The 24,541-nt window shown below is 46.5% G+C and overlaps 1 protein-coding gene across 3 annotated transcripts; it reads left to right on the forward strand.

The window, feature by feature from the left end:
- The first annotated feature begins 598 nt into the window (after positions 1-598).
- On the forward strand, positions 599-18,898 carry ARL11 (ADP ribosylation factor like GTPase 11). 3 transcript variants are annotated; one of them, XM_061434649.1, is made up of 4 exons: positions 640-858; positions 1,286-1,365; positions 1,648-2,211; positions 18,047-18,896. In XM_061434649.1, the coding sequence occupies exons 3-4, from the start codon at positions 1,666-1,668 to the stop codon at positions 18,080-18,082; spliced, it is 582 nt and encodes a 193-aa protein (XP_061290633.1). In that variant the 5' UTR covers positions 640-858; positions 1,286-1,365; positions 1,648-1,665; the 3' UTR covers positions 18,083-18,896. The 3 variants fall into 3 exon arrangements, with proteins under 3 accessions (XP_061290634.1, XP_061290633.1, XP_061290635.1); XM_061434650.1 differs by lacking the exon at positions 1,286-1,365 and having other exon boundaries at positions 599-858; positions 18,047-18,898; XM_061434651.1 differs by lacking the exon at positions 18,047-18,896 and having other exon boundaries at positions 651-858; positions 1,648-9,820.
- The last annotated feature ends 5,643 nt before the right edge of the window (positions 18,899-24,541 follow it).

Raw genomic sequence — 24,541 nt, forward strand, 5'->3', positions numbered from 1 at the left:
CAAAATGAATCTGCCACAGGTATAAATGTGTTCCCCATCCTGAACCCTCCTCCCTCCTCCCTCCCCATACCATCCCTCTGGGTCATCCCAGTGCACCAGCCCCAAGCATCCAGTATCGTGGATCGAACCTGGACTGGCGACTCGTTTCATATATGATATTATACATATTTCAATGCCATTCTCCCAAATCATCGCACCCTCTCCCTCTCCCACAGAGTCCAAAAGACTGTTCTATACATCAGTGTCTCTTTTGCTGTCTCGTGAGGTGGATGAAACTGGAGCCTATTATACAGAGTGAAGTAAGCCAGAAAGAAAAACACCAATACAGTATACTAACGCATATATATGGAATTTAGACCTATTTTTTAAGACCGTTTTAATACTATTTAGGCAGTTCTTCAGCACATATGGTTCCAAGCAAACGAAAGAATCTCCAGGCACCAGAAGCACAGGGAGGCATGAGCTGAAAGAAAAGGTCCAGTTCTCAGCTTTCTGCTTGGAGGGGATCTGAGATCCTGAGAGGAGGAGCAGGAGAGAAGCAGCTGAACACGACCCGGTTCCAAGCCAGGCGCCCACCCTCCTGCCTACGGAGTCTGAGCTGCAGAGACCCGGGAGCTGCGCCGGGGCTCCTAGGGCAGAGCTGAAGGGCAGAGGGCATCCTGGCGGCACCCAGGGTGCCAAGCTCCTGGGAGCCCCGGCGTCGGGGGAGGGGCTCAGAGCCGGCCCCGCCCCCGCCCCCCAGGGGAAGGAAGAAGAAAAAGGGGAACCGGCCCATCCTCTCACACTATACTAGCCTCTCAGGACTGAAAGCAGCTGCCCTGGGAGGACCACACAGAGGGGCAGCCTAGTAACTCTGAGGTAATTGTCATTTTAACGCTTCTACCCCTGGCCTGGGGATTGAACTGAGGGCATCTCATTTTCCTCCACGGGGCAGCTGAAATCTATTCCTGGGCCTGAGATGTCCCTTCCCCTGTTCCAGCCAAGGTTTCCTGGGACTTAAGGTGGGGACAGGTCTTGGTCTTAACACTTGAGATTCTTCAAAAACGTGTATAATGTTCTGGAGGTAATTTATGTGGGTAAGCCACTGGAGGAAACCACTTTGCTCTGACCGGTTCCTTTGCCTGCAGTCAGCAGGATTTATAAATAGGCACTTTTAATGGGGTGGCAGCCTGGTCCTGGGTGGGGCGGGGGCGCAGTGGTTCCAAAGGCTGCAGAAGTCACCAGCAGCCCCCTGCCCACTTTTCTCAGCGCACTGGCCCTGAGATAACTTCCCTTTGGGGTTTAGGCTTCCAGGTGGACACCAGAGGCTCGAAGCCACGACCAGCAAGAATCGAAGACATCCTTCAGTCACTTCTACTCAACCAGGTTTGTCTAACAGAAGTGGGTTGTGCCTCCTTGCCTTAACTACATAGGAATGGGAGCTGACGTTCCATGTCTTCAGGGGGAGACCCTGGTCTCTTCTCTGCAGCAGGTACCCCTCCCCCTGATCCCCAGAGATAGGTCAGCTGATGCTGACTCACACAGCCCTACTTCCCTGGGTTTGAAAGATGACACTGTGGACATTACCTTGGGTGTAGAAGCCCTTCTCCCATGGCCCACACGGATTTGTGTTCCTTCTGACGACTGCACCTGGCCTTTCTCCCCTAGGGTCTGGCAGTGGCCCCCATGGGGTCTGTGAGTTCCCGAAGCCACAGGGCGGAAGCCCAGGTGGTGATGATGGGCCTGGACTCGGCCGGCAAGACCACACTCCTGTACAAACTGAAGGGCCACCAGCTGGTGGACACCCTGCCCACCGTGGGTTTCAACGTGGAGCCCCTCGAGGCCCCCGGGCAGGTGTGCCTCACCCTCTGGGATGTCGGGGGGCAGAGCCCACTCAGGGCCAGCTGGAAGGACTACCTGGAGGGCACGGCCGTCCTCGTGTTTGTGCTGGACAGCACAGACGAGGCCCGCTTGCCCGAGGCAGTGGCTGAGCTCACGGAGGTCCTGGAGGACCCCCACCTGGACGGCGTCCCTCTCCTGGTGCTGGCCAACAAGCACGAGGCACCCCACGCCCTGCCGCTGCCCGAGATCCGAAACAGGCTAGGCCTGCAGAGGTTCCCGGGACTCTGCTGGCAGCTGCGGGCCTGCAGTGCCCTCACTGGCGAGGGGCTGCCCGAGGCCCTGGGGAGCCTGAGGCGTCTCCTGAGCTACCGCAGCCCCCGGAGTCTCCAGGTGAGTGCAGGGGGCGGCCGTCGGGAGACCTGAGAGCCTCGATCCGGGCAGAGCAGCCTGTCTTCTCTGCTCTTACAGACTGGAACACCAGCTAATCCTGGAGAGAACCTCAAGTTCTGTTTATCAAACAAGGAACCCTCCTAGGCTCAGACACAATATTTAAGTCTTGGGACTTATTGTCACCGGTGTTTATGTTGCAAATCAGCTACTCTTGGAATAATGATACTCTAAGTGTTCCAGGTGGTTCAGCAGCAAAGAATCTGCCTGCAACGCAGGAGACATGGGTTTGATCCCTGGGTTGTGAAGATCCCTTGGAGAAGGGAGTGGCAACCCACTCCAGTATTCTTGCCTGGAGAATCCTGTGGACAGAGGAGCCTGGCGGGCTACAGTCCATGGGCTCACAAGAGAATCGGACATGACTTACCGACTAAACGACAACAAAGAAAAAAAAAAAAAACCTCAACATAATTCGTTTAGTAACTCATCATTACCACGTGTGAACTGAGAAACTATAATAACAGAACCAGTGGCTGCCGAATAATTAAGACCTAAATTCACAGAGGGAAAGAGATTTCAAAATCAGATCAGAATATCAGACTTGGACATGTTCACGATCTTATGAGTGATTGTCCTTAGTAGCCCCCTAAATCGCAAGCAGTCAGGGCCAGCAGAGTCAAGCCTGCTTCCAAAGGACCTCGGGTTAGAAGCTGGCTGGGGCACTCAGCCCTGGACAGAGGCTGGGAGTTCAGACCTTCCAAAATCAATCACCTTCTCTGACCTTGACTAGTCATTCTCTGGAGGAGGGCGTGACAACCCACTCAAGTATTCTTGCCTGGAGAATCCCATGGACAGAGGAGCCCGACGGGCTACAGTCCATAGGGTCGCAAAGAGTCAGACATGACTGAAGCGACTGAACGTGAATGCATGGATGCACAGCCCTTCTCCACCTTTTTGTTATCCTGTGCTGGTCTTTTTCCAGAACCCTTCGTTGTTTTCCTTCTGTTTTCCTTCTCTTTCTTCTCCTTGTCATGTATAGATTCCCTTAAAGATCAGATTAATCAGTTTCATTCATCCATTTATTCATTCACTTAATCAAAAATATGTTGAGCATGGAATTAGTGGCAAAAGGCAATGAGTTTTAGATATGAAGCAGGGTCTCCAGATGGGAGGCGTGAATTCTGAAGATATGAAGAGCAGCAGTGTACCTCTCCCTATTTACAGGGAAAGAGGAAGTTGAACATAGCATCCTAGAAGGGTCCTCGGGGGGTGATCTTTACCCAGGATCCATGAAGCTCCTGAAATTATTTCCAAAAAGATCAGAAACTTTCATTAGATTTTCAAAGGCACCTGTGACTCCCTAAGGTAAGAAGCACCAATCTGGTCTTATCCTTCATCCAACCCAGGAATACTTCCTATAATCTGAGTTTTTTAATAGCAAGCTGCTTCCATTTGGTACCGGCTCTCATGTTAAACAGCTCTAAATGTTGGATATTCTTTCCCTCTTGGGTTCCATCAGCCTCCTAAGAGCTCCTGACGGTGGCTCTGCCCTCTGTGGAATGACATGTGACAACTGGCCCTCGACACCCCTCTGATGTCTGAGAGGTCTCTCTACCCAAAGTCTCCCCTTCTAACAGCAGCTTAGATGTGCCTGGCTTTTTCTACCTCTTGCCAGTTGATGTGTTTCAAGACTTCCTGTGTTGGACTCAGGAAAGTACAAAGATGCAAAGAGAAAGGGAACAAGGTCTCCAGGCTCAGGGAGCTCTGGGTGGGGAAGCAGAGGACATGATTCCCATGAAAAGGTGAGGATGGGAGTTTACTGTGCATGTGCTGGGGCCAGTTCTGTGCTCAGTCCCTTACAAGAGATGATCTCTAACTCTCCCAATTCTGCCAAGTAGGTATCCTTCCCATTTTATAGAATTAGACACTGAGGCTCGGAGAGGTTGTGACTTGCTTGAGGCACGGCTCTTAAGTGACACTTTTGGAATTTGAACCAGATGTTCCAGCCCTTGATGATGCCTGCGTTCTTCCATGACATTGTGCTTCTAGGAGGTTTAAGCCAAGGTTGACATTTGATTAGCAGATGAGATGGGGGAGCAGTCTAATCAGAGGAAAGAGATTGTTTGGAGGCATGAGGAATAAGCCAAAAAAAACCCAAAACAAAACAGAAACAGGAGATTGGGGGTGAGAGGTGGTATGTATTATAAAAGGAAACAAAACCAAAAGGAGGGACTTCCCTGGTGGTCCAGTGGCCAAGCCTCCACGCTCCCAATGCAGGGGGCCCAGGTTCGATCCCTGGTCAGGGAACTAGATCCCACATGCTGAAACGATGACCTGGCACAGCCAAATAAATGAATACGTGTTATTATTGTTTTTTTAATGGAGAGAAATTTCAGATCCAAGTTGAGAAGGCTTCTCTTGTGGTTCAGATGGTAAAGAATCTACCTGCAATGTGGGAGAGCCAGGTTCCATCCCTGGGTCGGGAAAATCCCCTGGAGAAGGAAATGGCAACCCACTCCAGTATTCTTGCCTGGAGAATTCCATGGACAGAGGAGCCTGATGGGCTACAGTCCAGGGAGTCGCCAAGAGCTGGACATGACTGAGTGACTAACACACACACATGAGAAGGCTTAGACTTTCATCATCAGGAGTTGGTCTCAGAGAAGTGAAACTGTCTGGCTTCCATTTAAGAGGCTAATTTAGTGGCAGTGTAGGGGTGAAACAAAGAGAAGTGGGAACACTGGGAATGGAGAGGCAGGGAAACCCGGTGGGTGCCTGTCACAGTCACAGAGGAGAGGAGAGGAAGACAAGAACACTGAGAGCCACTTTTAAGAGAAAAGGCTGAGAGAGGAAGAACTCGAAGACATTCAAGGTTTTGAGCCTATGTGGCAGGTGGGATTGGAATGAACTGAGAAGGTGGACACGGGAGGAGCAGGTTGTGAAGGGGTCAGAACCGCTGGGCTCTGCTGGGTCTGAATGTGTTTATAGCTCTGTTCACACTGTCATTATCTGCAGACCCTGGGGCACCCAGGACCCCCGGAGGTATCTGCTGGTTTCTGTTCATGGAAGCTCATCTCCTCACGTGATTTGTCCTGTTTTCATGGTGAGCTCATCTTCAGCAGGGTGTGCTTTTCCCGTGTGACTGCCTTGTGCTCTGGGTTGTGACAGGGTTTCTACACAGAGGGGTTTCCCATCAGCTGTCTACTAGATGCTGGGGCTTTTGATTGTTTGAGACCAGATATTATGTTAGTTTCTCCACTTGGGGCTCACAGACCTCCCAGGCAGTAGAAATCTGAACTCTATTAATTCATAATCCAGGCCCCAGAGATGAAGTTTCTGACAGACGACTGTTTTTCTTTGCATTCATATCCCAAGATAAGACCATCTGCTTTCACATGCCTGGCTGAGCTGGTGAGCAGACTTTTCTAATCCCCTTTTAAGAGGGGGGTGCCACTTTAATGCTCTTGCTTTTCTGTTGAGCTCAGAGCAAAATTTTCTCCCCTCCAAACAAGAGTGAGGCCACATCTCCCATCCCCATGCAGATGCTACGACTGCAGCCCAGTCCCTAGAATCTCGGTTTGGCTTCTCTAAGATGCTCTTGGACTCCAGGCTTCACTTAACTGCTTTGGCTATGGTTTTTCCCCTTCATTTCTACCACTTGGATTTCTCTCTCTCTTTTTTTAATGTTCAATGATAGGCTACATTAAAACATTTTTTCTGACTACAGTTTACTCAACACTTATGACTCCATAGTGGAAAACATCTGCCATGTTGTTAGGCACCTGCCAGGGTCCCAGAAAAGGCTGAGAGGAGAGCAGGATGGCCTAAGGCACACAGGTGGTGGCTGGCTTTGCCTTCTCCAGGTTTCCCATCTTTCCCCCTGCTTCCATTCCAACCATGGCGGGTCTGGAGGGAGGGTGGAACCCCCTCTTCCTTTAGAATCTTGCCGGTAGGACTGGGAATTCTACTCTCCTGGCTGCTGGCAACTGGAAGGTGGGGCAGTGTGGCCAGTCGGATGGCCTCAGCCTTTGGCTCCCCTCCCAAGTCAGGCCGGAGCCCACCAGGGACGTGGAGAGGGCAGACAGAGGGGCTTCCCTCCTGCTCTTCTGCTCAGATACACATATGGGTATATACATGTACTTACACCACAGAGCTACAACACAGGGAACCTTAGGAAAAAACAAATTGTACCTTCTGTTTTATTTTGTTGTTTAAAAGGTATTCTCCTTATGGGAGAGGTATTTTGCGTGTTTCAAATCACCCACACCTTTAAGATCTACCTGCCTTCCATTAACCCATGAGCAGGAGTAAGGAGGTGCAGGAGCTGATGTGGCTGAAAAGCACATGTCTATTGCCTTCTTATATAAAATGAACTTTTTCTTTCTGCAAACACTGTATACAGTGAGATTTATTTCACGTTGGAGAGCCGATTACCTCTTTGAATATGGGTTGAGCTTCTCCCTCTCTGACTCACTGATTTTTACGTTTATTTAGGCTGTGCTGGGTCTTCCTTGCTGCGCAGGCTTCTCTCCAGTTGTGGTGAGCAGGGGTTACTCTCTGGTTGCGGTGCACGGGCTTCTCATTGCAGTGGCTTCTCTAGTTATGGATCGTGGGCTCTAGAGCACAGGCTCGACAGTTGTGGCTTCGTTGCTCCGAGACAGGAGGGATCTTCCCAGGCCAGGGATCGAACCCATGTCTCCTGCACTGACAGGTGTATTCTTTACCAATGAGTCGTCAGGGGAGCCCCTCTGACTCAGATTCTGAAGATGTTTCTGCCTCCCCTCTTGGACAGAAGCGATCCTTCGGTGAAAGTTACAGACCATGGGAGTTGGGTTTTGGTTTGGTTCTGCTGAGTTTTAAGGTTGGGGCTGTCCATCCTCAAGGATCTCTGCACTCACCTCCTCCTGTGGGGGCTTGGGGCAGCTGTGTCCTCTAAAGTGGGCCAGGCCCCCCTTCTGAGCACATGGGTGAGCCGGGATCTTGCCTTCCTTCTCATCCTCCATTACCCGCAGCGTCCCAGCTGCAACCTCAGGTCATGCGGTGCAGTTACTTCTATAAAGACTTGTCTTGCTTCAGAGCCCACCTGATGCAACTCAAGACCAGTGGGGCCCCACACAGAAGCCCCCGCCCCGCAGACAGACAAATGCAAGTCAGACAGCAGGAATGATGAGACTGTTCAGGCCACGCCTCTCGTGGCAGAGGCTGAGCCAAGATGGGAGAGTCCCTGAGTGAGTGGGAGGAAGACCCCCTGGAGGAGGGCATGGCAACCCATTCCAGTGCTCTTGCCTGGAGAATCCCAAGGACAGAGGAGCCTGGTGGGCTACAGTTCAGAGGGTCGCAAAGAGTTGGACATGACTGAAGCAACTTAGCACATCGTACACTTTGAGCAGGGCTTCTGTGTGTAAAAGGACAACGTCATGACCCAAGCAGAAAAAGATCAAAATTCTGTGGGCCTAATCCTTTGGCCACCTGATGAGAAGAGCAAACTCATTTGAAAAGTCCGAGGCTGGGAAAGATTGAAGGCAGGAGAAGAAGGGGGTGACAGAGGATGAGATGGTTAGTTAACATCACCGACTCAATGGACACGAGTTTGCACAAACTCTGGGAGACAGTGAAGGACAGGGAAGCCTGGCGTGCTGCAGTCCATGGGGTTGCAAAGAGTCAGATATGACTTAGTGACTTAACAACAACTATCCTGCCTGGGGAGAAATTCTATTAAACCAGCATTCCAAACTCTTCAAGGAAGTCATGTGCAGAGGTGCCCCTTTCTACCACTTTGAAGACAAGATTGAGTTCTCTGGGTCGATCAGGTGATCCCCAGGAATCAGGAGCTCTGGGCAGTGGGGCGGAGCAGCTGGCTGGCTGTCAGGTTCTGTCACAGCCACGGGTCACGAGGTTTTTACACAAGCTCCGGGGTGGACCCATCACACACCCTTCCTTCCCCTCAGTCAGTGTTGGTGACTCAGGGGATTTCAGAAAGGAGCTCATGGGACATGCAACCAGCAGGTTCATCCCGAGGCGCTTCTCAGCGTTTTTGAGACAGAACTTTAGGAGCTGGATCGACACCTGAGTAAGAAGCCTGGCATTTGCTCCCCCGGCTCTGCCTGCTACACTCTGAGCTCAGGCCAGACTATGACAATGTACTACCTGGGGGCGCTGCTTCAGGAGAGACAGAGAAAGCAAGCAAGCTGTTGAGACTTGTGGTTCCACGCTGTGAAATGCATAGACACGTGACTCTACCGTCTCCCCATACCTGACAGGAGGGACAATAAAGGGATTTTTCTTTTAAACGCCAAAGCCCACAGGGACAAAGAAAGCAGAAGCAAATCTGGCAGGCTTGAGGTAGCACTAAGATTACAGAAGATAGAAAGTGATTCACAGACCAAAGAAAGTGGAAATATAAGTTGCTGGGGGTTGGGATGTATGTACGTGTGTGTGTGTGTGTGTGTGTGTGTGTTCAGTCGAAGGACTCACTCTGTACTGCCCTGGTCTAAGTGTTGAAGGTGTATTAACCTACATAATCCCCCAACAATGTGAGAGTTTCCAGCCTGATTTGGGGGATGAGGCACAGAGAGGTTAAACAACTTGTCCCAGGTCACACAGCAGAAGTTGAACCTCTGCAGAAGTGTGGCCCAGAAACCTTGGTCTACACAGCCTCACACAAGCAAGTCCTTCTGACACAAACCCCAGGACATCTCAGGACTTGGGCTCTCATGAAGCAACAAAGGAAACATAATTTGTGGAAAGTCTGTATGGAGAGACATATCCTCAGCCTCCTTTGCTATTTTATTCAGTCTGGACAACTGGATGCTTTCAGTTTATTCTCTGGAGGTGTTACCAGTTGAGGATGAGATGAGACATCTATTCAAAAATTCCTTGAAAGTGTGTGAATGGACCAGTGAGGCTGCCTGGACCCTCCCGCTTCCAGCTCCCAGGGGCTGGCAGCGAGGTTTACACAGGGAGGTGGGAACTGGGAGCCCCTCTCTCGGAACTGGCTGGCTGGAGAGAAGATACAGCACTGGCATCTGAAGGTCCCCGGATGAACCAGCTGGCTCACCAGTTGATCAGCCCTGCCTCCCATGAGCCAGGACTCACACGAGCTTCTGGAAGCTTTCTGGTATCTTTCTCTTTCCTCCACCTACATTTTTATTATGGAAAATGTAAACATACAGAAAAGCTGAAAAAAAAATACTATAATGAACACCCATATGCCCACCTCTTAAGTACTACAATTGCTAACACCTTGGCATATTTGCTTCATCTTTAGATAAAGGTATGTACATATAGTATATTTCTGAACCATTTGAAAATGACTGCAGACATTATATTTCACCTATACGTATTTCAGTATCTCTATTCAAAGAATAAGGATCTCATCAGCTCTAACCCACATGCATTATCACACCTGAGAAAATTTCAAATAGTTCCCAAATACATTCTGATATTCAATCCATATTCAAATTTCCCACACTGTCCCTAGAATATCATTGCATCTGGTTATTATGTCTCTTTATTCTCCTTCCTAGAACAGCCCTCCTTCCATTTGTTTGCCCCACGATGGTGATATTTTGAAGGGACCAGGTCATTCATTAAAGAAGCGTCTCAGAGCTGATGTGTCTGTGTCGTGCATCATTTAATTGGTCCCCGTATCACTTGTAAATGCTGTCAAGTGAAGTCAGGTCTAAAGGTGCGATGAGATTCAGATCAGATGTTTTTGGTGACACAGGGAGGTGACATTCTCTACTTCATGCTGCATCTCATCAGGGGACAGCGTTTGATTATCTCACTAGTGGGGAAGCAAAGCTCCATCTCTTGCTGAAGGCAGTGAGTGATGGATCGCTCCAGTGGAAAGAAGTGATAATGCCTTACTCAAATAGAACAGATAATAAAGGACGACAGGACATCTGAGAAAAAGTCTCCAGTATGAGAGAGAGAAAGGAAAAAACTCAGAGGAAAGAGGAGAGAGAGATCATTGCAGGAAGTAAAAGAAAACTTCCCCCAAATGATAAATCTCCTTAGAAATATGAGAAGATCTCACATCCCTGAAGCAAGATGGCTATAAATAAAAATTTAGAAACCAAGAAAGCGCTCTTGGAAATCTACACTGAAAATCCAATACAAACTTGGAAGACAGAGTAGAAGTAGAAATCTCCTAAAAAGTAGAACAAAAAGATAAAGGAGGAAAAATTGGGAAATAAAACATAAGAAAACTAGGGGATTAGTCTCAAAGTTTAGCATCGGGATAATGATGTCCCAGAAAACTCAGAGAGAATGAGAAAGCAGAGGGGTGAATTATCAGATAAATAAAACAAGAACATTTTTCAGAACACATGAGTTTCCAGCTTGAAAAAGTCTAAGGAGTTGCCCGATACAAATGCATGCTATAAACATGAGCACAATACTGTTCAATTTCAGAACATCCTAAAAAAGACAGGCCACATTCTAAAGGTCAAGAACCAGAATAGCATTAAACTTGACAGCAATACTGAAACCGGAAGGATAATGGAACAAAGCCTTCAATATTCAGAGGGCAATTTGAACAATAAAGTGGTATGATAACCCCCAGGATCAAAGAAATATTGTTGAGTGCATGCTGAGACAGATAACTGAATGAATGACTAAATGCATGGAGGAGAAGGAACAGCTTCATCTTACAATAGAATTTCATTAATGACTATAAGAGGAATGAGGCAAATAGAAAACTACTATTAAGTACATTATATTAATAACTATTTATAGGTAAGATTCACCAGTGGGTGCTAAAATTTGATAAGTGAAACTTTGAGGACAAGCAGGATATTTGTGTTATCTTCGAGAATGTCTACCAATATTTTTACTAACTATAAAAGGAAAAATAATAATGAGAATGAGAAGCCTAGCATGAACTACTTAGCCAAGTGATGAAGGTGGGCATCCTGAGTAGTGAGTATAGCATCAGCACAGAGCCCTGACATGAGGCAGGAAGACAGGCACGTCGTCTCGGTGGCATTCTCAGCCCAAAGTCCATAAGCGCAACCGAATCATGATAAAACATCAGAAAAATCCAAACTGAGGGACATTTTATAAAATAATTGACCAGTATTCTTCAAAATTGTTAAGATCATGAAAGAGACAGACTGAGGACTGGTTCAGATGGAGGAGACTAAGAAGATGTAGCAACTCAGTATAACGTGAGGTCCTAGATTGGATCCTGGAAAATAAAACGACATTATTGGAAAAACTGGTGAGATCCACAGTCTGCCACTTTGTTACCATAGTGGACTGAAGTTAATTGCTTAGTTGCCTCTTTTTTCTTTTGATGTAGACTTCTGCGTGCATCCCGGCTGTGTAAGATCTTAGAATCAGGGGAAGCTGGGTAAAGGCGTTAGCTAGAACTCTGTAATGTTTACGCAATTTTCTGTTAAGTTGAAAATTATTTCAAAATGGAAAGTTAAAACATTCTGAGGGAAAATTATTTCCCCCTAGAATTTTACACCCAATCAAGCTATCAATCATTTATGAGGACAGAATGTCATTTTCAGATAAACGAGAAGGCGTGCGTCTTTTATTGGAAGGGTACTGGTCGTCACGCTCCTTCAAGAGAATAACCTGAATGAAGATCAGGGATGCAGGCACTGTGAGATTCACCACCAGAGGGAAGCAGAGGAGTTTTGAGAAACCAGCTCTGTGCCGGCCTCCAGAGCAATTAGTATAGAGGGAAACAAGAGAATGCGTGGTTCCCAGAAGGATGTTGCAGATAAACCTACCAAAAAACCCAAAGGCTTCCTCTTATCTATTCGATCGCATCAGTGAAATCTGCAGCTCTGACAGTTTAGGGCTGTATTATTGATAAGCATTTATCAAGAGAAAACCAAGCAAACAGACCAAAAAAAAAAAAAAAAAACCCTCTTGGGGAAACAAAAGTTGAACCATAAGGAAATATAGTATACTCAACGGAAGTCATAATAATATAAGTACTAAAATGTTCATTTAACCAAAACGGCTCTACTGGGAGGATGGAGGAAGGAAAATATGTGTGTGGGTGGAGCATGGGGGAGAGTGTGAGAGGGTTAAATAATTCTCTTCCAAGGTAGGAAAACAGATGATGTGTAAGGTTGAAAAATCAAGGAACAGCAACATAAATTTGGGGGAAAATAGAGAGAAAATATGACAAGACACAGCTAAAACAGCTGCTTCTGGGGAGAAGTAATTAAGACTTGGTTGGGAGACTGTGTGTGTTAGAGGCTCAGTCATATGCGACTATCTGCAACCCCATGGACGGCAGCCCGCCAGGCTCCTCTGTCCATGGGATTCTCCAGGCAAGAATACTGGAGTGGGTTGCCATGCCCTCTTCTAGGGGAGCTTCCCAACCCAGGTATCGAACCCCGGTCTCCTGCATTGCAGGCAGATTCTTTACTGTCTGAGCCACTAGGGAAGCCCCAAGCAGGAGACTGCTGTTTTCCATTATAGGCCTCTGGGTTTTATTTCACTTCTTAAACTAGACACCTGTATGATTTTTATAAAAATGAAAACTAAATTTTAAATACTAAATAAGGCAAGAGCAACCAGAACATCACGGATAACTTTGTTTCAGTTCAGTTCAGTCGCTCAGTCATGTCCAACTCTTTGCGACCCCATGGACTGCAGCACGCCAGGCTTCCCTGTCAATCACCAACTCCCAGAGTTTACTTAAACTCATGTCCATCGAGTCAGTGATGCCATCCAGCCATCTCATCCTCTGTCGTCCCCTTCTCCTCCTGCCCCCAATCCCTCCCAGCATCAGGGTCTTTTCCAATGAGTTAACTCTTCGCATGAGGTGGCCAAAGTATTGGAGTTTCAGCTTTAGCATCATTCCTTCCAAAGAAATCCCAGGGCTGATCTCCTTCAGAATGGACTGGTTGGATCTCCTTGCAGTCCAAGGGACTCTCAAGAGTCTCCTCCAACACCACAGTTCAAAAGCACCAATTCTTCGGCACTCAGCTTTCTTTATAGTCCAACTCTCACATACATACATGACTATTGGAAAAACCATAGTCTTGACTAGATGGACCTTTGTTGACAAAGTAATGTCTCTGCTTTTGAATATGCTCTCTAGGTTGGTCATAACTTTTCTTCCAAGGAGTAAGTGTCTTTTAATTTCATGGCTGCAATCACCATCTGCAGTGATTTTGGAGCCCCAAAAAATAAAGTCAGCCACTTAAGCATCTAAACCCAACTAACTGTAGGGCTCGAGTAAGGGTCTTAACCCTGCCTATTTGGTATTCCTTCTTGTCCAGATTTCGGCTAGCGCTGACCTTCACCTGGCTGGCCCAAAGGCTCTGCCCTCTGCTTTCCTCTGCTTTTCAATGCCTCAGAGCATACAGGTTCACACCCTTGAGCTGTGGAAGAGTTCTTTGGTTGTCTGCTCTGTTCTCTACACCTCTGCTGACCGCTCCCTCCTCATCTGCCCTCCGGGGCTGCCCTCTCCCACCAGAAGCTGACTTGGATTAAGCAGAGTGGTCACTTGGTTCTCTGACCACAGGGAGCCTGTGAGCTGTTTAACCTCCAGAAGTTTCTCAGGACTGGCTGGGTTCCTTGAAGCACCTTTGCAACAAAACGCTGCTAGCAGCAACTGGCCGAAGAAGCCCTTTATCGTTTTCTTGTGTGCCACCGGTGAGCATGGTGGTATTTTTGGCCCCGACTCTTCACTCCTTTCTCCATCCACACGTTTGCTATGGCTTCATCGTGGATGGAGTGTCCTTTGTCGACACTGGGGTTGGCCATGTGACTTTCTTTGGCCAATGGGCTGTCAGCAGATAGACACAAGCAGGGGTTTGAATAGTGTTTGCACGTGGGGGTTTCCCTCTGCTGACTCTGCCATCAGAAGAACAAGCTTCAGCTAGCCTGCTGTCCGAGGAGGAGAGGAGGAGAGGCATGGAGAGCAAAACCGCCAAGGACTTCCCTGGTGGTTAAGAGTCCACCTGCCAACGCAGGGGACGTGGATTCGATCCCTGCTCCGGGAGGATCCCACATGACAAGGGGCAACTAAGCCCATGGACCACAACTCCTAAGCCTGCGCCCTCCTAAGCCCATGCTCTGCATCAAGAGAAGCCACCGCAATGAGAAACTCTCGCACCACAGCCAGAAAGTACCCCTTGCTCACCGCAACTGGCAAAAAGCCTGAGCATAGCAACAAAGACCCAGCACAGCCAAAGATAAAATAATTTTGAAACAAACAAAAACCTACTAAGTAGTCCAGAGACCTGAAGCCACTGCAGCCCAAGCAGAGACGGCCAGCTGAGGCCAGTCGGGATCAGCCAGATCCTGGTCCCCGACAGGGCTCCGAAGACAAACGCTTACCACTGCATGCCACTAAGAAGATTGCTGTGTGTTTTTGCCCCGAGGTGCTGGGTGACTAATACAGGCACTAAATGTTGGAAACCACCTATCTATAGTTTTATACCATGATTTCACTGGTTTATAAAATAATGCTCAAGGGTAGTATCCCAAGGTCAAATCATAAAAAGAGCTTGAGTCTTGAATCATTTACGAGCTAAGAAAAGAACTAACCTCAGACAGGGGTGGTGGATGACAAATGTCCTACAAACTTGGCATGTGCTTTGACATTTTTACAGAGGACAGTCTGACATAAACGTGGTCACGCCCGGGGCATATGGATGTTGAGAGGGAAGATGCAGTGATAATGGCTACTTCTCAGTTTTGTGTGAAACTGCTTTTTGGAATTCTTAAGATTCCTTGGTGCTCCCAGGAGGAGTGCCTGGCCATAAAACTCTCTTCCATCTTGTGGGTGTTCAGTTGATTCTAACTTAATGTGAACATACAGATTAGATACTATGCTGAGAATAGGTTTTAGTTAAGAATGGAGAGCAGGCGATGGGTTCTGGAAGCCAGAGATCCCAGAACGGACTTAAAACAGAGATTCGTATACAATGTTGATCAAATCAGAGAGGAGGAAGACAGCACGCAGCAGAGGGGGCATGCACCTCAGCTGGCAGGACCCCTGGGATTTAACCACACTCAGACCACCTTCGCTCTTCCTGAAGAACCATCTCTGCTTGGAATGGGACTGCCAATGGGAGGGACTCAACCAAAAACGTGGGGGTCTGGGGATGTGAAGAGGAGGGAAACCAGGGATAAAGGACCAGTTCACAGATTCAAAGGCTGTGGTTCACATCTTGCTTGGATTTAATGGAAAAAAAAAAAAGGGTAATACATTCTCAGAATGGCCAGCCAGGGTGGCCAGGGCTGAAGTCTTCCAAGTCAGGACTGTGGGACTGAGTCACTTAATAAAAGGCTCCTCACAGGCCCAGGGGCTCCCCTGGTGGCTCAGACAGTAAAGAATCTGCCCACAGTACAGGAGAACCAGGTTTGATCCCTGGGTGGGGAAGATCCCCTGGAGAAGGGAATGGCAACCCACTCCAGTATTCCTGCCTGGAAAATCCCCATGGACAGAGGAGCCTGGCGGGCTACAGTCCATGGGGTCACAAAGAGTCAGCTGTGACTGAGCAACTAACACTTTCACTTTCTTTCCCAGGCCCAGGGCGTTCCCAGCAGATGTTGGGGAACACAGGATGAGGACTCGGAAGGCAGAAAGCAAGAAAAAGCAAGACTGCTGTCTAAGGAGCTCTGGCCTCAAAGCAAGCAGCGCCCTCTGGGTGCTGATCTGGGGCGGGGGCGGGGAGGGGGACACGAGGAAGAGGATTGCAACAGATGTGGAGGCGTGGGGGGCCCCTCTCTCCCCTGCTGCCTCCCAATGGTTCAGCTACCAGGCAGGCTGGGAGGTGGTGGAGAGCTAGGGTGGAGCGGGATTAGGACTGGGGCAATGGTCCAGGCGGGGCTGACTCACGATGAGCTCAGGTTCACTTTTGGGAGCAATTGGCGTCCAAGGAGATGCCATCTGGGGTGCGGATGCAGCCACGAGTCAAGGCAGCTGACAGCTCTCACGACGTGGCTGTGGCATGTGGGCCAGCGCTCCCCAAGCTGGGATCTGTAAACCACCGGTTCTGAAGGCTGTGAAGAGCTGTTGGCCTGAAAAGAGGGTTCCATGGTCCAACAAGCTTGGGAGGTGCTAGGTTTAATGGAATTACACAGGTTTCTCCACTGCAGGACATCTCAAAGCCCTTAATATGATGACAGGAATAGCCAGGCTCTAAAGCAAGAACTGTGGTGTTGGAGAAGACTCTTGAGAGTCCCTTGGATTGCACGGAAATCAAACAAGTCCATCCTTAAGGAAATCAACCCTGAATATTCATTGGAAGGACTGATGCTGAAGCTCCAATACTTTGGCCACCTGATGCGAAGAGCCAACTCATTGGAAAAGACCCTGATGCTGGGAAAGATTGAGGGCAGGAGAAGGGGACGACAGAGGATAAGATGGTTGGACGGCATCACCGACTCAATGGACATGAGCTTGAGCAGGCTCCGGGAGATGGTGAAGGACAGGGAAGCCTGGCATGCTGCAGTGCATGGGGTCGCAGAGTCGGACACGACTGAGCGACTGAACGACAACAAAAGCAAGGCAGGCAGGATTAGAGTGTACAGATTTCAATCATGATCACGGAACCCTTTCTACACAGAACTTCGGGCTAGTGAACTACTGACACTTTCCAGAGAGGGACACTAAAAATACCCCAGCCACCTGATGCCCAAGCGGGCAGTAAATCACTGGCCTTCAAGCTCCAGAATGCAGGCCAGGCCTGGCCTACCATGGCCGCAGGCGGCTGACCCTTGCCAGATGGCCCAGGTCCACTTCTTCGCACCCAGGCAGTCAGTGGGGCAGGAGGAGAGGGGCCCCAGGAGGCAGGAAGCTGCTGCAGGTGCGTCCTGGGTGTGGGGTGGTTAGAGGTGGGCGTGTCATGGGAGGAAACGGGGTTCCCTGGGAAAGGGCAGTGGCTTCCACAGTGACAACTGCTTTACTATTAATAAATACAATCAGGGCATCCCGTCAGAACCCACAGATCAGCCTCTCAAATTACCCCCACGGCCGCCAGATGTCGCTGTTGCAGGGAGCATGAACTTGCAGTCCCGTCTCCCTACAGGCAATGACTTTACCAAGACAGTTCAAATTGTGGGCGCTCAGACGCACATGAGACCCACCCAATTCCTGCGACCCAATTGAGTGAGACCCTGCTTCCAGTTCTTAGTGATTAGATCGCACCAACCCCACCTCCAGCAGCCCTGGGACCAAAAGCAGTCCGACTCCCAGAATGTAACCAAGAAATGCCAAAAATCTGTGCATGGTTCCTTTCAGCACAAAACAGCAAATCAGAAAATGAGAGGCCAAGACAAAATACTTATTTTTTTAACTAAAAACACAGAACAATGAAATTGAAAGGCTCCTCAAGTATAAGGAATAGACCCAGATGATCAAAAATGTACTGAGGTTGAATTTTTTTGACCATTAAAAAATCCAGAGGGTGGGATGATTTGGGAGAAAGGCACTGAAATATGTATATCATATATGAAACGAGTCACCAGTCCAGGTTCGATGCACGATACTGGATGCTTGGGGCTGGTGCACTGGGACGACCCAGAGGGATGGTATGGGGAGGGAGGAGGGAGGAAGGTTCAAGATGGGGAACTCGTGTATACCTGTGGCAGATTCATTTGGTTTTGTATGGCAAAACCAATACAATATTGTAAAGTTAAAAAATAAAATAAAATTAAAAAAAAAAAACTGGGACTAAAATTTGGAAATGTTTAAAAAAAAAAATCCACACAGCTAAACGGTTTTCATAGCTTGCAGGCTTCCAGCAACATGTCTAACAGGTTGGACTTGGAAAAGTACTTATTTGATGTGGAGCATCTTTTAAGTCTTTGTTGAACTTGTTACAAAATTGCTTCATTTTATGTTTTCTAGGAGGCCCATGGAATCTTAGCTCCAGGCCTGGGATAAAACCTGCACCCACTGCATCAGAAGGTGAAGACTTAACCAATGGACTCCCAGGGAAGTCCCTAAAAGTACTTTTAAGTGACCTAGGTTCTAGTTCACTAAAAAGCTATGTGGACTTGGGCAGGTTATCCAACCTCTCTGAGCCTTAGTTTCCTTGTGTGTGAACTGAACCTACCCAGGCCCCACCCCCCTTTTAAAACATTTTTATTGGAGTATAGTTGCTTTACAATGTTGTGTTAGATTCTGCTGTACAACAAAGTGATTCAGTTATACACACACACACACACACATATATATATACACACATCCATTTTTTAGATTTCCTTCCCATTTGGTGACCACAGAACATTGAGTAGAGTTGCCCATGCCACATAGTAGGTTCTCATCAGTCATCTATTTTATATTTATAAGAGTATAAATGTCAATCCCAATCGCCCAATTCATCCTCCCCTACTCCCCGCTCAAGGCCCCTTTAAACAATATATGATTCTAAGATTCTAAGCGTGGCCTTGAAGGGCCCATGTGCAGCTGGGAAGGTGGATATCAAAAATAACAAAACAATACGAGGCCACTTAAGTGACACAGACAAGGGCTACAAGTATGCAGAGTCCTCCTCTTCTGACTGGGGGACTGAGAGAGGCTTCCAAAGGGGAAGGGATTAAACACCTAAAACCCAGCACTGCAGCACGCTCAGCACACTTGATCCCTCCCTTGAAGAGTTGGGAGGTGGCCAATCCAATATTTTAAGATGTCAACTTGATCTGTGTGGACATAAACATCTAAGGAAACTGGTTTCCAAAAATAAATGATAACTGCTACCTATCAGCCTCTGTGAGCGCATGAATTTCTCAAGGATGGGGGCATGTTCTGTAATTCTATCCAGTTGGTTCTGTGTGGACAAGTATAGTATACTGCTAGTTCCTGGATGATAAATCTGGGGCAAGGGAGAGAGAGGAAGGGAGCGGGGAGGTTAAAACCCTTCTTCACATGTTTAAAGTATCCTCTCCCACCTATGTTAATACATGCACAGGCAACAGCTTGAGAAATGGAAACTAAATTTGTAATAGCGATTCTGTCTGATGATACTGGGGGTTATTTTTCTTTTTGCTTATCTGGATTTTCCATTTTTATCAACAGGCATGGATCAATTGTATTTTTTTTAATGCAAAAACATCTGGGAAGGATGATACATCCAACCACTATCAGTTACCAGCACCTTAATATGAATTAATGGATGTAATCGGCATCCTACAGTGAAGCAGTGGTTTTGTTATGTTGGGTCAGCCAGACTGTCAAGGCAGTGGAAAGGGAAAGATGTAGAGTTTCTAAAAGGACAGTGAGTAGAGGAGGCCTGCCAGGGTGTTTATTGACCTTGACGGAGTTTTACAAGAGTAAGGACAGCAACAGTTAAACTTTCTCATTCAAAGCTTTATCCAATTATTCTCATTATAAATTATTTTTAGATCCAAGCTTTCATAATGAACAACGGTACATGGATTTTAAGAATACTTTAAAAAGAAAGAAAACAAAGGATTCTTCTCCAAACTTTGTGCATTTTGGTTTCCGTCAAGCCTTTTTTGGACAAAGTTTTATGAAATGGTTAGATAGCCTCTCTGCGACCCCATGGGGTGCTGCAGTCCATGGGGCTGCAAATAGTCGGACACAACTGAGTAACTGAACTGAACTGAACTGACACAGCATCGCCGACACAATGGATGTGGACGTGAGCAATCTCAGAGATGGTGGATGACAGAGGAGCCTGGCGGGCTACAGTCCGTGGGGTTGCAAAGAGTCGAACATGATTCAGCGACTGAACAATGCTGCAGCCTGTAGACTTTTCATAAAGCCTCAGTGCTAGCACTTTAGGATTGTAGAACTGACATAATTAAATACAAGAAAACATCATCATTTAGACTCTGATTTTGGATGGATTATGCTGATATTTGCCTCAGCATTACTTGGAAAGGAAGAGTGCACAGAGGAAATTTATGATGTAAACACTGAGAAAGGGTTAGGGTTAGGGTTTGCAGGAATCTAGCTGCCTTTAATATAAGCAATTCATAACTCATTGCAAATCATTTGATAGACAAATCATCAAAATATGCCTTCTGTGGCCAGCTCCTAGGGAACAAATGTGATGGAACGGGGCTGCGGGGGTGGGGCAGATATTGGAGTAAATGATTCCTAAGGTCCGAAGTAAAATTTAGACTTAAGACATATTTGAATCCAAGTAGTTGGACATATTCACACTTGAAGAGAGGAACAATTTGAAGGTAGTGACTTATTTGACTTTAAGATGCCATAAGGCTTCCCTGGTGGCTCAGCTGATAAAGAATCCACCTGCAATGTGGGAGACCTGGGTTCGATCCCTGGGTTGAGAAGATCCCCTGGAGGAGGGAATGGCTACCCACTCCAGTATTCTGCCCTGGAGAAGTCCATGGACTGGACAGTCCATGGGGTCGCAAAGAGTCGGACATGACTGAGCGACTTTCACTTTCAGGATGCAATCAATTATAGATGATTATATTTTTGAAACAAAAAACACGGCCAACTCAATTATGACACATGAGCTGTAAAATGCATTCTCATTTTTTAAATGTTAAAATGTGGGTGGAAATATCTATCTTAGAGTTAATGAAATATTACCTGTGTCACCTTGCCCCTAGCTCCCTGTCACAGTGACCTGTTCAGACTTCACAGGGATACACCAATCCTTCCCATTCACCGAAGGGCTGAAAGATTCAGGTCCTTACTTGGCAGTAAAATGTATCTGTCCCCCAAGGTCCTGTCAGAGTCTATAACCTCCATTTCTCTCCCATCCAATACTCAGCAAAAGCTCAGTATTTTTAGGACTGCCTGCATGATATGTAAGCCCGTCCATCTTTCTCTATTCTGTTTACCCGTGGCTTGAGCCAGATCAGCAGAGAGCAAAGTACTGGAAACAACTAGTAATCCCTCATAGAAAGGCTGATCCAGACTCTCTCTGGCATCCTACCTTCAGCCATGTTGGGGACACTGTTAGAACAGCCCTAGTCGTTCTCAAACTGCTGTAAAGGACACAGCATTCTCTTCACGAGGACCTGGGAGAGACATTTTTCAGGTCTTTATACCAGTAATCTCAACAAATAAACTTTTTAAGTTGAAGTGTAACATACATAGAGAAAAGTACACCATTCATACAGGTACAGCTGAATGAACTATCACAAATTATAACAACCACTCAAATGAAAAATATAAAACATTACCAGCATCTGAGAAGCCCCTTCGTGACTTCTCCCCATCACTATCTCCACCCTCTTCCCCAGAGGCAACCTCTGTCCTGATTTCCAACACCACAGTTTTATCCATTTTTTAAAAAATTAATTTTTATTGGGATATAGTTGCTTTACAATGTTAGTTTTTGCTGTACAGCAGAGTGAATCTGCTATACACATACACGTATCCCCCCTTTTTTGGGATTTCCTTCTATGTAGATAGAGTTCTTTGTTCTCATTAGTTATTTCTTTTATACATAGAGATGGGAATTGACATGTATACACTTTTTTCTTTTTTTTTTTACACTTTTTTCTTAATACTTTTTTCCTTGTGTGGTTTGTGAGATCTTAGTTCCTGACCAGGAACTGAACCCTCCAGCTCAGCGGTGAAAACAAGGCATCCTAACCAACTGGACCGCCAGGGAATTCCCCTACTTATCTGCTTTTGAAGCTTACAGAAATTGAATCATACAATATGTACCCTCTTGCTCTGGCTTCTTTTACTTATAACTATTTTTGTGCAATGCATCCATGTTATTATGAGAAGTAGGTTGTTAAGTTTTCATATTGCAATTTTCACTGTATGTACCTACAGTCCATTATATGTATATACCACAGTTTATTCATTTAGGTTGGTTCTGGTTAGGGTTATAATGAATGATGCTGCCGTTCTGGTGCACAGAGTAAGCACTTCTGTGAAGCACACCTAAGCTGGGTTTTAGGGCATGCACACGTTCAGTTTCACTTCAAAACAGTTTTCCACTTTACATTCCACCAGCAGGGTATGAGAAGTCCAGTGGTTCTGCGTCTTCACCAACACTCATCATTGTCAGTCTTTTCATTTTTAGCCATTTTAACAGGTCTCTGGTAGCTCAGTAGATAAAGAATGCGCCTGTAATGTGGGAGACCTGGGTTTGATCCCTGGGTTGGGAAGATCCCCTGGAGGAGGGCATGGCAACCCATTCCAGTATCCTGGCCTGGAGAATCCCCATGGACAGAGGAGCCTGGTGGTCTACAGTCCATGGGGCTGAAAAGAGTCAGACATGACTGAGTGACCAACCACAGCAGCACACAGCAACATCTTGTGGCCTTAATTATCATTCCCCCAAATCCCTTCTCTTTTGTGAAGTATTTAGTCAGATTATCTCATCAACTTTTCTCTATTAAATTGCATGTCTTTGTCTAATTGATTTACTCGTTGGGATGGGTCTTCTGTCAGCTATATGTACTACAAATGTCTTCCACCTTCTGGCTTCCTTTTTTTTCTCTTAATGGTGGATTTTGATAATCCAAAGTATCAACACTTGACTTTAAAGTAGTCAAACTTATCACTGGTTTTGGATCTTTTTAAAGGATATATTCTATTTTTTCTTCTTGAAGCTTTATTATTTGCCTTTCATATTAAAATCAACAATTCACCTGGAGTTGATATTATGCATGGTGTGAGGTAAGGATCAAAATTCATATTCCCCACATGGATATGCAACTGACCTGGCACCATTTACTGAAAAGAGTATCCTTTCCCCATCACTCTACAGTGGTACCTTTGTCCTAAATCCAGAGTCCATACAGGAAGGTCTGTCTCTGGTCTCTCTAGTCTGCTTCATGGGTCTGTCTACTCACTGGTTTTCCGGTACCAACACCACATTGCCGTAATTACTGCAGCTTTATACTAAGACTTAATGTCTAGTAGAGTGAGTCCTCCGGCTCTGAGCTCTCACAACGTTGTCTTAGCCTTCTTGGCCCTTTGCAGTGCCATAAAATATCTTAAAATCAACTTATTTAACAAATGGCAAACAGATAAATCTGTCTGGATTTTAATTGGGATTACATGGAATCTATAGATCAATTTGGGGAGAACTGACTTCTTTACAATATTAAGCCTTCCAATCCACGAACATGGCATATCTCTCTTGCTTATTTAGGTCTTATTTAACTTCTCTGTGTTTTATAGTTGTCTTTGTTTTCTGTGTAAGACTTGAATATCTTTCTGTTTTCCCCTAAATATTAGAATGCTATACCAAATGACATTTTTTTAAATGGTACTTTAATTATTTACTGGTTTGTTTTTAATCCCACGAAAATTGGACTCTGTTACTCAGAGCTTCCCCCTACCTGATTCCATGAAACAACCATCCCACTTGTTAAAGTGGTCTGATATATGTTGGGGAAAGTTGGGCTTAACAAATTAATCTCGCTTCTTTACTGCAGAACTTCTAAAGTCTTTAATGTGCTAATATAATATTCCTCAAGCATACTTGCCCATATTCATTCAGTATTCAACAAATATCGTAGTCAAGTATCATTCAAGATATAAGCCTAGAAAACAGCGATTACTCTAGGTATTTTAAGCAGGAGAATTCCACAGACATTCCCTGTCACCGGAAAACAGAAAAACAACAACGAAAAGGAACAGTTGAAAATGGTCTCCATGTGTCACCCTTCAAACCTCTCACAAATACCTCCAAAGGTGAGACCAATTTGGCCTCCGGGACCATAACTGCAGCTCTCTGCACGATAAGGGGAAACCGAGGCAGAGGCGGAATGAAGGCTGAGCTGAGTGACAGCATCCACGACGGCCGAGCCAGTGCCCGGCGTACATATGTGCCAGGCAAGCCTCCTAGGCAGAGAACACATCCGTGAGCTATGAGGCTCTAAGAAAAGCAGGTGCTGAGCCAGTTAAGGTGAGTACCCGCCCTCCACCCCCCGACAGAACTGCTACATTTGCCAAAAAAGTGTTTCCTGCAACAGCGTGCGGTAGTGCTTCCCTCTTGGTACTGACGGTAAATGTCAAATCCGTGTGTCACTTGTGTCAATGACACACGACGTCATGGCATGCCTTTCTGCATATTAACTTTACCTTCATCTTATTTCTCACTCTTACTTTCCCTATGTTCCTATTTCCTGATTTACTTTTTATCGTATTTTTGTAAGCTATTTCAAATCTTCCTCCTTGCAAGAGAACAGATATAAATTAATCAGCTGTTAGTGAAACCCCAGTGTTCACCCATGAGGAGTTAACCCACTCATAAACTCCTTCTACTGTCATTTTTTTGTTGGCTTCACAAATTTGATACAGTACAAACACAACACAGAAGCATTCATTTCATTTCTGGTTTCACTTTAGTAACCAAAAGACTGGTGGGAAGATCAGAAGTGGAAGCAACAACAAGTTCTTTGAAATAAAAAATTAATATAACATGCTCTA

Source organism: Bos javanicus, chromosome 12 (assembly GCF_032452875.1).
Source record: "Bos javanicus breed banteng chromosome 12, ARS-OSU_banteng_1.0, whole genome shotgun sequence".
Taxonomy (NCBI): domain Eukaryota; kingdom Metazoa; phylum Chordata; class Mammalia; order Artiodactyla; family Bovidae; genus Bos; species Bos javanicus.

Bases quoted from the DNA above. Each gene is read 5' to 3' on its own strand.
- ARL11 (XM_061434650.1), top strand. From the start codon at position 1,666: ATGGGGTCTGTGAGTTCCCGAAGCCACAGGGCGGAAGCCCAGGTGGTG. The intron at 2,212-18,046 runs GTGAGTGCAGGG...TATGTTTTCTAG, and splicing joins GCAGCCCCCGGAGTCTCCAG to GAGGCCCATGGAATCTTAGC.